Below are 13,622 nucleotides of genomic sequence, written 5' to 3' on the forward strand. Positions count from 1 at the left end.
CATGGGGTTTTGTCCCAGGCCACATCACATTATCTTCACAAACTAAAAAAAAAAGACCAAAGCAAAATGGAGAAAACGAAAGGAGGGCACTGTCAATCAGCGTACCAAGAGCAAAGGGAGGACATGAGGAAAAGAGATGGAGAGAAGGACTTCATGCCCTTCTGCTGCTCCGCTGGGAGCCTTGCAAAGCCTTCAGGATTATTATTATTACATGTGTTGGTGTGTGAGAAGTTTATAAATAGAGATATCATGTAATATTTCAATTGCACCTTTATAGTTTTATAGTTTTATAGTTTTATTTGGATCCCCCTTAGCTGCAGCAAAACTGCAGCTATTCTTCCTGGGGTCTGACACATAATATACAATACAGGACAAAAATGAAAAGCAAACCTAAAGAGGTAGTAAAGCAAAAGAAAAGAAAAAAGTTAAAAAAAAAGGAAATTATACTACAAAATATACTTTAGATTTCTGTCAAATAAGACCAGTGCTCCTTTTGACACTCACATTAAGGTTACAGTCACTCCGTTAAACATTTAGATATAATGCATTATAATACAAAATCATACCTTCTTTAAATAGCATCAACCAATTCAAACAATGTATAGTCATCGACAAAGCGTTTAAGTTATGATCACTTATCGTAACTTGAACCCATGACCATTTTTAGTAAACCAATAGCCATTTAATAATAATTAAATACGTTTTATATGAATTTATTTAAGAGATGTTTCTTTACTAATAATTTGAATTCTTTTATGCTAGTAGTTGGCTCAAAGTGTTTGGGAAGTAAGTTCCATTCATACATAGCTCTGTACGTCACCGTTCTCTTACTATAGTTTGTATTTGTTTTTGGCAGTGAGAAATGACCTCTGGCAGCGTCTCGTGCTGTAGCTGTGATTTTCTGAACTGTAACATAGTTTTCTGTGTAGAACTTGCAGGGTTTTGGATATGGATACATTCCTTATAAATATTAATAATGAATAAAGTAATCTTTCCCTTACCATTAACCCGCTGAGATTTCTATGCATTTTAAATACATTTGTTCTGAAATCACAACCAAGGACGATGCGAGCTGCTCTATTTTGTAATATTTGAAGTTTATTGATCATGTCTGCTGTGGCGTTTGACCAGACCACTGGGCAGGAGTCAAGATTTGACAAGATTAAGGCTTGTATTATTAATTTAGTTGATTTCAGTGACAAACATGCCCTGCATCTTCTAATGACAGAGATGCCACTTCCCATTTTATTAACGATTTTATTTATATGTTTTCCATGAAAGTTTGTCATCTATGACAACTCCCAGCAATTTGGTATCTTGCACTTGGTTGATATATATGTCATTCATTTTCAGATTTAACTGAGGGTTTTTACTAATGTTGTGATGTGAGCCAATTACCATACAGTTGGTTTTAGATATATTTAAAACAAGTTTGTTGTTGTTCACCCCGTCCACAACTGCTTTTAAATCTTCTTTTAAAACTGAATTTAACTCATCTGTAGTGAGTGCAGAGCTATATAAGGTTGAGTCATCAGCATACATTCCTATGTTTGTGCTTTTCAGAACAAGTGGTAAGTCATTCGTAAAAATAGTGTACAATAACGCTCCCAAACTTTAGTTTAGTGCAGCAACATTCAGACAAGAGTCAATAAGTCAGGCTCAATTTTACCTTCAATAAACTTTAATATATTTTTTCATGATGTATAATTCTTTTAAAGTGCCTACTGAAAACCTCCTGGGAAATATTCCCTTACAACTCTCTTCATCAAAACTCAGATTTGTCACGTATAAGTCATTGGCAACAAACAGTACACAGGTTACACTGAATATGATTTATGCAGTTGTGCCATTCACATATGGTCCCTAATTACCACAAATAGTTTGTTAATATCTTTAAATACACGTCCATTTACAATGGAAGAAAGAAAAGTTACCGTTGTTGCAAAGACATAAACAGGAGCCCCACTACAAGATATTCCACTGGGCCCCCGAAACACTGAGAATACAAGTAATAGGTATTACATTTAATATACTATAGTACAGTAACTGCGTTGGGATTCAGATGGAACGACAATACTTTCTTCCCAGCACCCAAAGAAGAGTACATTCTCACACCTTTGTGCTTGATTCTAGAGAAATAAAGGAAAGAAAACAGGAGGGCGCCATGGCCACAATACCATAGAAATTCATTCCTGATCTCATCAGAAGGCCAACCAGTCATCTCCAAACATTCAGTCTAAAAGAGTCACAAAAACACAAAGGGGGAAACGGCATGTTGTTTGAACGTCGGTCGGTAAAACTCTACAAACACCTATAATCTACAACAATCCTACACAAAAGACGACTGCTCTGATCCCGACTCTCTTTCTTTGGCAGACAGATTCACAATAGATAAAATCTTACTAAATTCTTTTGATTACATTTATAAATGCATTACTATGTAATACACATAAATATACATTTACAGTAAAATACCTGAATGTGCAAATGTTGTAAATGCATTAGATACTGTGTTTGTTCTTATATAATCAGACATTAATATTCTATCAATCCTATCGTCATTTATGGGTATGGCGTGATTACAGGAAACAGACGGGGAAGCAGCGTTTCACAAGTCAACGGCTGCCACGGGCCTGGAGTATCTGAGAACGTCGTGAATACAACTCATCAGGAATAGGGGGAATATTCTAGCTGTAGCTTTGCTAGCAAAGGACAATAAATCCTCTCATCTTCACACACGTCTAGGCTGAGAATGAGCCTGGAACTACATGACCAATACACTCAGTGTGCCACATCTGCACACCTGCCACACCTGCACACCTGCACACCTGCACATCTGCACACCTGCACATCTGCACACCTGCACACCTGCACACCTGCACATTTGCACACCTGCACATCTGCACACCTGCACACCTGCACATTTGCACACCTGCACACCTGCACACCTGCACATCTGCACATTTGCACATTTGCACACCTGCACATCTGCACATCTGCACATTTGCACACCTACATCTGCACATTTGCACACCTGCAGGGGTTAGGGAACTGGTTTAAGTCAAATAGTTTGGTGCAGTAGAATTATACACACACACATACTGTATGTATATATACTTTATATATATGTATATACCTATGTGTGTGTATATATATATACATATATACACACCTGAAAGCACCAGTGATGCAATTGTGAGTTACAAGTGTGGGATAAAGCAGAATAACTTACTGGTTCTCATGTTTCTATCTGTGCTTTTCCCACTCAGGTGCAAACATGTGGACCTTAGAAAACAAATGTCACTGACAAGAAACTAGATTACACACACACACACACACACACACACACACACACACACACACACACACACACACACACACAGTGAGGATCGTTGCTAGTTGTCTTTGAAACATTTAGGACGCTTCAGGCAAAGATGCGCAGGACAGGAGAAGCTAAACATGTGCTGTGATTTCTCTGCCTGCAGCAGCGGGATGTTCCACCTCACTGGTACTCGGACTACAAGAGACGTAGGGAGATGTTATCCGCGTGGTCCGGGGGTCTACAGGTCTACAGGTCGTTGCCCAGCCTCTCCAGCTCGTCGATGAGGAAGTCGATGTCGGACTGGGTGGCCGCAGCGTTGGAGACCACCATGCGGAAGAAGTTGACCTTGTTGCCCTGGGGCTGGTAGCCCACCATGGTGGTGCCCGACTCCATCATCATGGCCTTGATCTTGGGAGCCACCTGGGGGAGTAGACGCAGATGAGATCCCTGCACCTCTGAAGTAAGATCAGTAATGACTTCCAGAAAACCAACGCTGAATGAAACTAAAGAGTGAATGCAGACGGTGTGGTCACCCTGTGGAGCTTTTCCCGCCGCTCATCGCCGTGGGGCATCCCTCTCAGGCTGGGGGGAATGTACCAGAAGCAGACGTTGGTGTGCTGGGGCTGCGCACGCAAACAAGAGCAGGTCACACACCTTTCACCTCTCCTCCAGTATGTGTTCATCACTTCTAATCTGTTCATGACTCGGTAGGTTTTGTGAAAAACTGAATATAATGAAACTCCACTGGCAAAGACGGTTTCCATTAAAGGCAGAATTAAACAACAGGTTGCAACTGCATTATCCTCGGTAACAGTACAGAATATTCCAGTAAACCCTCAAACACTTATTTTAAATAATTTATCCATAATTAATGCTTCACTATGTCAAAAACTAATTTTGCTTGCTGGCCTAACAGCAGCAAAAACAAATAATTGCAGTAAGATGGAAACCAGCACACACGCTTAACATCTCCCATTGGTAAATGACCTTTCTTGATATTATTTTCTTGATATATATATATATATATATATATATTGTATGCATGTGTTAGTTATTCAATGTAAAATATTTATTGTAATTGTCTTAATATTTCATGTATTAATTGTATTGTGGTTTGTTGTATGTATATGTATGCTTTTGGCAACAATGGTTACCATTCATGCCAATAAAGCCAATTTGAATTGAATTGATATTATCTATCTGGAAATATTTACAGCCTGAATCCATAATGCAAAACAATTAAATATTTTATTTTGGTTTATGGCAGCAGATCAAATTAAAGCCAAACTTGAAAGATTTATTTAAAATTGACATACTACCTTGTTGCAGCTGCAGTCCAGTTTTTGATATTATTATGTTTTGCCTTTGTTTTATTTTGTCCTTTTTGTTTGTTTATTTGTTTGTTTTTTATTGTTGTATTATCTTTTTTTCCTGTTTTCCTTATTATTAATTATTAATTATTTTCATTGAATGCTTAGGTCTGAGGGGTGGGTTTGGAAGGGGGTGAAAATATGTGTATAATGTTTGTTTGACATCATTGTGGATGCCACCGTTTATAATCAAAAAAAAAAAAGAGATATAAATAAAAAGATCACAAAAAAGGCAGAATGAACCCAGCCTCTGTGAATCTGTGTATAAGACGGAGGAACTCACCACGCCGTCGAACACCATCTCGTAGCCCTCCCTGTTCTTGATCTTGTTGTACAGGTATTGAGACAGCTCCAAACACTTGTCAATGTGCTGCTCGAACCCGATGGTGCCCTGCGGGGGACGAGTGTGTCAGATCCTCCCGTTAAGAGGGAAAAACAAAGGTATTGAGCGCTAACGTTTGTCACAACCTCCCGGCTCACCTTTGCCTTCCACATGAGCCAGAACTTGAAGATGTCGACGTGCCGGCCGCACTGGATGGCCATGTCTCCGGTGTCGTAGGTGACGTCGTACTGCTTGTCCGGCTGGAACAGGTAGCCGGCGCACATGGAGTTGCAGCCTGCCAGGATTCCCTGGGGAGAAATGGTGTCTTTTTACTCTTTTTTTAAACGGTAAACTTTAGGGATGGAGTCGCATTTCAGCTCTCCTCTTGCTATGCCTCCTACAGCTTTGCACATGTCAGTAGAGATTCACCGATCGATCGGCAACCGATCGGTATCGGCCCGATAATGGCCCTATCGGTTTTGATCGGAGATCGGAAAATAATAGTTCAAAGCAGCCGATCAGATGACGTTTTCAACAACAAACTGCCGCCCGCGTGTGTGTTCCCACATCTCAGACCCAGGAGTCCTGAGGGGGCTTGACCGTCTCTACAAAACATCAACACTGAAAATGGCGTCGCTGGTATGGGAGTTTTACAATGTCCGAAAAGAACACCAAATTTGCAGTTTGCAAAGTGTGTCCAAAGGAAATACCCCGAAGAGGAAAGTTATAAAAGAATTTCAACACAACAAAGCTGATAAGACGTTTGAAAGTTTCTCATATGAAAGTTGGCTGCAGTTAAGTCAGAGACAGAAAAGGAGCAACGCTGCTAACTCCGCGGAACGTAACAGAGGCCTATAAACGACAGCAAGAAAAATAAAGAACTACATCGTAAGGTAATGAATTCATAAGCTTTGCTCCTCAGCAACCTTTCTGTTGTAAAAGACATCGGTTTTAAACACGTCGTTAGCAGCTTGGATCCGCGGTACGCGCTGCCCTGTTGTAAATATTTCACTGATGAAATCCCGTCGGAGTTTTACGAAACTCTATACAGTCACATCCAACCCTAACGCTCACTAAAGCTTGAGTTATGGTTCTGCGTCAAAACGACGCCGTGCCTACGGCGTGTGGTACGCGTTGACGCAGACCACACGCCGTCACTGACGCCGTCACTGGTACCTCCTGAAAATTGTAACTACGCGTGGAGGCGACGCAGACCACACGCAGACGAGAGGGCTGTGATTGGTTTACTTGTTGCAACGCATTTCCTGTTTCCGATTTGAAGCAGTAGTGAACTTTCAGCGCTCTTTTCTTCGTGTATGTGTGATTTATTTTTTTTTGTTTTTTTGCACAATAGTTGTCCTTATCTCTTTGATTTACTGTGACCGGAAAAAGTCGGATAAACCATTCAGGAAAAGATCGCTAACTAGCGGTCGCGGGGGGAACTGCACCGCAGAAAAATGGAGTGATGGATAAGTCTGAAGGTTCACGACGGCGTCACGGTGACGGTGTGTGCTCTGCGTTGGTTTGACGCAGAACCTTAATTCAGGCTTAACCCTCAGGCAGGACGACAGTTATGTCAGTCGGGTTAGGAGTTCTAGTGTGAAGAGTTTTGCTTCACTCACAAGTTTCCTCACACGCGGCAGATGCTATCGCTAAAGCTTTAGCAAACCTTAATAATTCATAATACATTTTTATTTTAAGATTTAATTCCTCTTTCCACAGGAAAACTAAGGTTTATAGTTTACAACTTGTATCAACTTTTAGAGAGTGACATGTCTGCTGTTGTCTGTGTTGGTGCACATGTTGTACATAATTATTACCCCAGGAAGCTGAAGCTACTAAGCTACACTTACTCTTTGTAAACTGAATCTAAGTCGTCTCTAAGAGTCTCTAGAGAGTGAAATATTGCATATTGCCTCATAAAACAGACAATTCATGATACTTTCTCATCTCCTAAATTTTATACTTAATAATACAATGTCAGTGTTGTACATGAGACAACACTATTGACGAATTTATGGATTTCACGCTGTGATCGGTGATCGGCAATATCAGGATCGGCAGATACTGCTTTTGGTGATCGGTTATCGGTGATCGGCCCTCAAAATCCTGATCGGTGCATCTCTACGTGTCAGGGTGCGACAAAGGCCCTGCTGTACCTTCTCTCGGACCAGGATGGCGGAGCACTGCAGAGGGACGCCCATCATCTTGTGAGGGTTCCACGTGACGGAGTTGGCCCTGAAGGGTTCAGTGCAAACGTTAATTCAGGGAAGTGTCACTGGAAAATTACGTCTAAACAACCAGTGCTTGGGAGCTTATCTGTTCCCACCTCTCCACTCCGCTGAGCTTGTGGCGGTGCGTCCTGGACATCAGCAGTCCCCCCCCCCAGGCCCCCTGGGGAGACAAAGGCAGCGTTCCTCCAGACAGCTACACCGGCAGAGCTTCTGAACTTGAACCACTTCATCAACTACTCACATCCACGTGGAGCCACAGGTTGTATTTCTCACAGATGTCGGCGATCTCATTGATGGGGTCGAAGGCTCCGTACACGGTTGATCCAGCGGTGGCGTTGACGAACAACGGCACGTAACCCTACAGTCCCACACGAGAGACAGGAAAAACAATGAGACTAAACATGTAGATATGAACATTTATTCATATATGTAGATATATAGATGTATGTTATGATTATGATATGATATAGATATGTTATATGTAGGTATGTATTTGTATTTATGTACAGTATTTGTGTATCTATATCTCTATTAATATATACTGATTTATAGTCATTACAGGACTGTCTCAGAAAATTAGAATATTGTGATAAAGTTCTTTATTTTCTGTAATGCAATTAAAAAAACAAAAATGTCATACATTCTGGATTCATTACAAATCAACTGAAATATTGCAAGCCTTTTATTATTTTATTATTGCTGATCATGGCTTACAGTTTAAGAAAACTCAAATATCCTATCTCAAAGATATTCTGGGAATCTTAATCTTAAACTGTATGTATGACATTCTTGCATTACAGAAAATAAAGGAATTTATCACAATATTCAAATTTTCTGAGACAGTCCTGTATGTAAATATGTCGATATATAGATTTATAGTAATTTTTATGTATATAATTGGAGGTAAATATATGAACTAGTATATATAGCATATCTATTCTTATATAGTTATTCAAGTATATTGTTATACCATTGCTGTCTATTGTTCTCTATTATATTGTAGTATTATAGTAAAGTAATGATAATGTAATACCATGCATTATAATTACTTCTATTAGTACATACATACATAGTAGCACAACTAAATGCTGGCCGTTTGTTTTGTTTTCTTTTGTTTGCCTTGATTTGTTTTGATTTTGACTAAATTTATATATACATATAATTTAGTATTATATCACTGTATTGAACAGTTATTGAAACTCTTGTTATATGTAAGAATGTATGTAAGATTCAGGGTTAGGACTGGATAAGTGTTTACTTCATTCCTACTCCGTTTCGAGCATGTTGGTGGATCCGTGAACTAATATTAGTATTCTGTTTTTTCACCTTTTTGTACGCTTTTTTATGCATGTTCGAAATAAAATCTTCAAATCAAATCAAATCAAATCAAAGAGAGGTATAAGAGGAGTGAAAGAGATGCACCAACCTTCTGTTTAGTGTCGATGATTTTCGCCTCCAGGTCTGCAGGGATGACCCTCCCCCTGGAACACGGAGCAGCAGCAGGAAGAGGTCAGACTCCATCTTTCACTCACACAGTACGCTCTGATGGGGCTTTACAGTTAATCAATAAACTCACTACCAACCTCTCATCGGTACTAAGAAGGACCACGTTCTCCGACCCAAAGCCCAGAGCAGCCCCGGCCTTTTTTATCGAGTAGTGGCTCTGCGGGGACACGCGTTGGACAAATGTGAGAAGGAGACACATGGGGAACATTTTATCATCCGCACACATTCTTTGGAGACAAAATTAATCCAGGTGAGAAGAGTCTACTAAAATGCCAATATCCTGGATTTGTCAATGGTCTTATTGTTCATTAATTAACTTGACCAGCATAGTCAGGGAGCCCCCAGGTGTCCATTTAAGGCCTGATTCGGGTTTCATTGACAATTTTCTTTCACTAGGCAACATAATCAACAGATTCAGCAACATGTTATGCCAGATTTACTCTCTCCAGCATTGTTTCTTTATAAATCTGAGTTTCAAACATTTTTTGATTGAGATAATCAAATCTGCTTCAAATGGTTCCGATCTGATCTGTTTAAGCTCCATTTACTGTCAGATTAGACGGGAGGTGACCGTTGGGCTGGACAGTGTGATTCCACACATCAGGCAGCATATTGGCTCTTAAAGTTCACCTGTCTGGTCGAGAAACATTTTTTTCTTCTAGGCCAATCAATAACTTAATTTTTTTTTTCACTTAAAGTACATTTCCTAATTCGTAAGAATGGCAAGAAAGCCTAGCCAAAGTCTGAATTTGGAGTTATTACCATATCCATACTGTTAATTCTTGTAATTTCCATTGCCATACATTGTATTGGTCTTTAGATAAAGGCCCCAGACAGTCGCTGAGAGCACCTATAGGCTCTGGCTGTGTTTCATTGTGAAACACTTTTCTGAAAGATGCTGTATAAATAAACATAATTTACGGACTTTACTAAGTCATGGCGTATGGAAGAGTATTAGGGCCAGGCAGGAGAAAAATAAAAATAATATTTTAGAGGAGGAAGATTTTTTTTTCATTATGCACTTCGAGAAAAAAAGTCGAAATGTCGAGAAAAAAGACGAAATGTCGAGAATAATGTTGAAGTACAATTTCGAGAAAAAAAGTCTAAATGTATTCATGTATAAATGTAACTTTATTCTCGAAATTTCGACTTTATTCTTGAAATTGTATTTCAACATTATTCTCGACATTTCGACTTTTTTGTCGACATTTTGACTTTTTTCTCGAAGTGCATAATGAAAAAAAAATCTTCCCCTCTCAAATATTTTTTCTCTTGCATGGCCCTGATACTCTTCCGTAATGGCGTTACTAAAACATCTTGAATTAAAAAAAATGCCTGTTTTATTCTCAGTGACTTACGTGTTCGGATGTGAAGAGGACCAGCCGAGGAGCAGCAGACATGCCCTTGGTCTTGACCTCTGGGAAATACTTGTAGCGTGCGATCATGACGCTGTACATGTTGGAGATTGCGCCTCCTATAAAAAAAAACACACAAATCAGCACCACAGGACTTTATTTTCCACAAAACATATGCTCTTTATTGTGCAGCCATTATATACTCAACTCTGATACTGATGCTGGGATTCAGAGCCCAAGGCATAAGTGAACTAAGCGGCTGCTTAGGGCCCCGTGACCACTAGGGGGCGCCCAAGAGTTAAAAAATAAAATAAAAAATACAATTATTTAACTTAATATTTGATTTTTAAACAATTTCCGTTACCTTGTTCCTGGTACCTCTGTTCATTTACATCATTATTTAAATATTTGTTTGATTTTATTTGTTTATTCTATTTAATAATGTCTGTTTTTGTACATTTGAATTTATTCTTGTATGGAGAACATATTGACGAGGTTCTGTTTATCTAAGTTGAGTGATTTTAATTATAGTTGTAGTTTTTGTAGTACTTTTTTGTTGCACTTAATTGTTGTTCCACTTCAAATTGCTTTTGCAGTTTATTTAAAACCAAAAATAAAGTAGATACCGTGTTTACAGTAAATGGTTTATAAATGATCTATTTGATTATTTTGTTTCTTTTAGTAGCCTACACTGTAGATGACACTCAGTAGTTTTCTACAAGTTTGTTAATCTGTTGTTCTGCTTCCATGATCTTAATCACTGTGGATTACAATCTAACTACAACAAAAGGTTCTTACATCTAGTTTTACAAGTGTATTTGTAACGACAGGGAAGAACATGAAATAAGTTTATAGTGGGTGTGTGAATGATCAATAATCAGTATTATTGGCAGTAATAGAATGATCAATAATCAGTATTATTGGCAGTAATAGAATGATTAATAATCAGTATTATTGGCAGTAATAGAATGATCAATAATCAGTATTATTGGCAGTAATAGAATGATCAATAATCAGTATTATTGGCAGTAATAGAATGATTAATAATCAGTATTATTGGCAGTAATAGAATGATCAATAATCAGTATTATTGGCAGTAATAGAATGATCAATAATCAGTATTATTGGCAGTAATAGAATGATCAATAATCAGTATTATTGGCAGTAATAGAATGATCAATAATCAGTATTATTGGCAGTAATAGAATGATCAATAATCAGTATTATTGGCAGTAATAGAGGGCCCCAAAATCTCATTTTCCTTAGGGCCCCATGCAGGCTTGGTGGGATTTCTAAACAAACCTGGTGAGAAGAGGCCGTCTCCTTCTCCGCCCGGCCAGCCGATCATCTCTCTCATCTTCTTCAGAGTCAGCTGCTCCATCAGCACAAACACCGGCGCGATCTCGTAGGTGAACCTGCCAACAGATGATCACACCTGAATGCATCATCCCACTTCACAAACCAGCAGTTTCAGAGACTGTGAGGTGAGAGTGGACATGAGATCATGCGTGTGCATAAGCATCACCCTCTCATGTGCTCGTTGAGCGGCAGCAGCCAATCAGGGCTGACTGACCATGCAGTGAACCTGCTGTGTTGGAAACAGGGCTGGGACAATACGGTAACTCACGATTCAATACTGTGGCGATATGTGGCCCACGGTCAGTACTGGAGTTGAGGGGGGATGAGGGGGGATGAGAGGGGATGGCATCCCCCCCTGAAATAAAAACAGTCCAAATCATCCCCCCTGTAAAACTGCCACCCCTCCTTTCCATCCCTTATGTAATTTCATCAATGAATGTGGTTTTACTGCTATTTCAACATTTAGAGTCATCACCAGAAAAATAACATGAGAAAAATAACCTGTTTCACACTTGAAATAAGTAGAAAAATCTGCCAGTGGGACAAGATGTATCTTCTTATTACAAGCAATAAAATCTTGTCCCACTGGCAGATTTTTCTACTTATTTTAAGTGAAAATCTACTTCAAACAGGTGAAATAGGTTTTTTATAAGACATTTTAACTAGAAATAAGACAAATATTCTTGTTAAGATTTAGAGTTTTTGCAGTGATCCATGTTACTTATCCTGTGAAGGACAGAGTCATATTGATAAGTTCAGAAAAGTGTTTTTTATTGTTGTGTTTTGATGTATTTGATGTAAGCCCAGTGGATATTTAAAGCTTACAGAAGGCTGCATTTAACTGCTGCTATGTCATTCCTGCAGTATTTCTGCAGCTGTTTTGGTCACTGCTATTATTTGTAATATATTATATTATTTGTAATCAGCACAAATTATCTGTCCCCATATGATAAAATCCACCACCCCCCCTGATTTTTTTTTACAACTGGAGTACTGGCCACGATAATATCACAATACACGATATCTACCATACTCGATATATTTTGAGAAATTTCATTAACGATATATCACGATATATGTGACTGAAAAAGAAAAAATACCCATAAAAAGGAAAACGTCTGTAGTTATGCATTTATTCAATGCCCAAATGTCATACAATGTACAAAGAAAGTGCATTTGCTTATTCCTCACTGCCTCCTAGTCTTGTAAATGTAAACACTGAACAGCTGGACAAATTAAAGTGGATGAACAATAGTGCGGTGACAACCGCGTAAATCATGTGTGTTGTAATAAAATTGCCGTCAGTTTATCGATTATTTATTGCGACAGAGAGTGCAACAATATATTGCAAGATCGATTTTTTTGCCCACCACTAGTTGGAAAGTCCCTGGGAGGAGAAGAGAAGGAGACCGGAGCAGAAAATAGTAGTTTTAGGTTCATTATACCAGTTTGATTATTAGTTGGTAGTAGTATTAATTCTAGTTCACCTGTGTGTGTGTATTTCTAAAAGTAAGTACAGGTTTTACCTGTATTCCTGTTTAAAGTGTTATTATATTTCCAGATTGGGCGATCATTTGGAGGCAGATTGTTGAATTTACTTTGGATAAATGTTACACAAACCTGTTTATTTAGTTATAGTTATATTAACGAGAAAGTTTAAACATGTACATTATTGTGGTATTTATTTTAATCATTTGCCTAAATTCGTTATTTGTTATAATAATACTTTTTTTTAAGTTATTATGAAAGCAGGACAGAGTTATGATACTTTGGTGTTATTTCAAGAGTATTATTTAGTATGGATGTTTATTGCAGATAGCCTAACTGTTCTCTATGGATCTGTTATTTTGTTCTGTAGCCCAGGGACCCTTGGATGAGAGAAAAACAGAGCAGGGACCCCCGCTTGGAATTCTTATTTTTTCCCTTTTTTTTCAATGTGTCAAGTTTTAAGCCTGGCTTATAATAACCTTTGAATGTGTTTTATTCTGCTTATATCACCTTATTAACCAATTCCTGACTGGGTTATTAGCTACATGTGTTTATGGTTGATGAAACTTTGTCCTCGTCAGACGTGGAAGGAGTAACGTTAGGCCGAGCTGCAACTTTACAATCTCCAGCTTTAGGCGTCGTTATTGTCACTAATTTATCCATCAG

The 13,622-nt window shown here is 38.6% G+C and overlaps 1 protein-coding gene across 3 annotated transcripts in view; it reads right to left on the reverse strand.

Moving 5' to 3' along the window:
* Positions 1 to 1,659: 1,659 nt before the first annotated feature.
* Positions 1,660 to 13,622, reverse strand: part of LOC133453120 (glutamate decarboxylase 1-like) — a 37,616-nt gene continuing 25,653 nt past the window's right edge. For 2 of the 3 annotated variants that reach the window (XM_061732997.1, XM_061732998.1), the window contains 11 exons: positions 11,412 to 11,524; positions 10,113 to 10,228; positions 8,832 to 8,911; positions 8,675 to 8,729; positions 7,490 to 7,606; positions 7,344 to 7,408; positions 7,174 to 7,252; positions 5,173 to 5,322; positions 4,976 to 5,083; positions 3,856 to 3,945; positions 1,660 to 3,742 (listed from right to left, as the gene is read on the reverse strand). In XM_061732997.1, the coding sequence (XP_061588981.1) occupies positions 3,569 to 3,742; positions 3,856 to 3,945; positions 4,976 to 5,083; positions 5,173 to 5,322; positions 7,174 to 7,252; positions 7,344 to 7,408; positions 7,490 to 7,606; positions 8,675 to 8,729; positions 8,832 to 8,911; positions 10,113 to 10,228; positions 11,412 to 11,524 (1,147 nt within the window). In that variant the 3' untranslated portion in view covers positions 1,660 to 3,568. The remainder of the gene's footprint in view (positions 3,743 to 3,855; positions 3,946 to 4,975; positions 5,084 to 5,172; positions 5,323 to 7,173; positions 7,253 to 7,343; positions 7,409 to 7,489; positions 7,607 to 8,674; positions 8,730 to 8,831; positions 8,912 to 10,112; positions 10,229 to 11,411; positions 11,525 to 13,622) is intronic. The other variant, XR_009783290.1, reaches the window with a different exon arrangement.

The sequence above is a fragment of the Cololabis saira genome, chromosome 10 (genome assembly GCF_033807715.1).
Source record: "Cololabis saira isolate AMF1-May2022 chromosome 10, fColSai1.1, whole genome shotgun sequence".
NCBI classification, from domain to species: domain Eukaryota; kingdom Metazoa; phylum Chordata; class Actinopteri; order Beloniformes; family Belonidae; genus Cololabis; species Cololabis saira.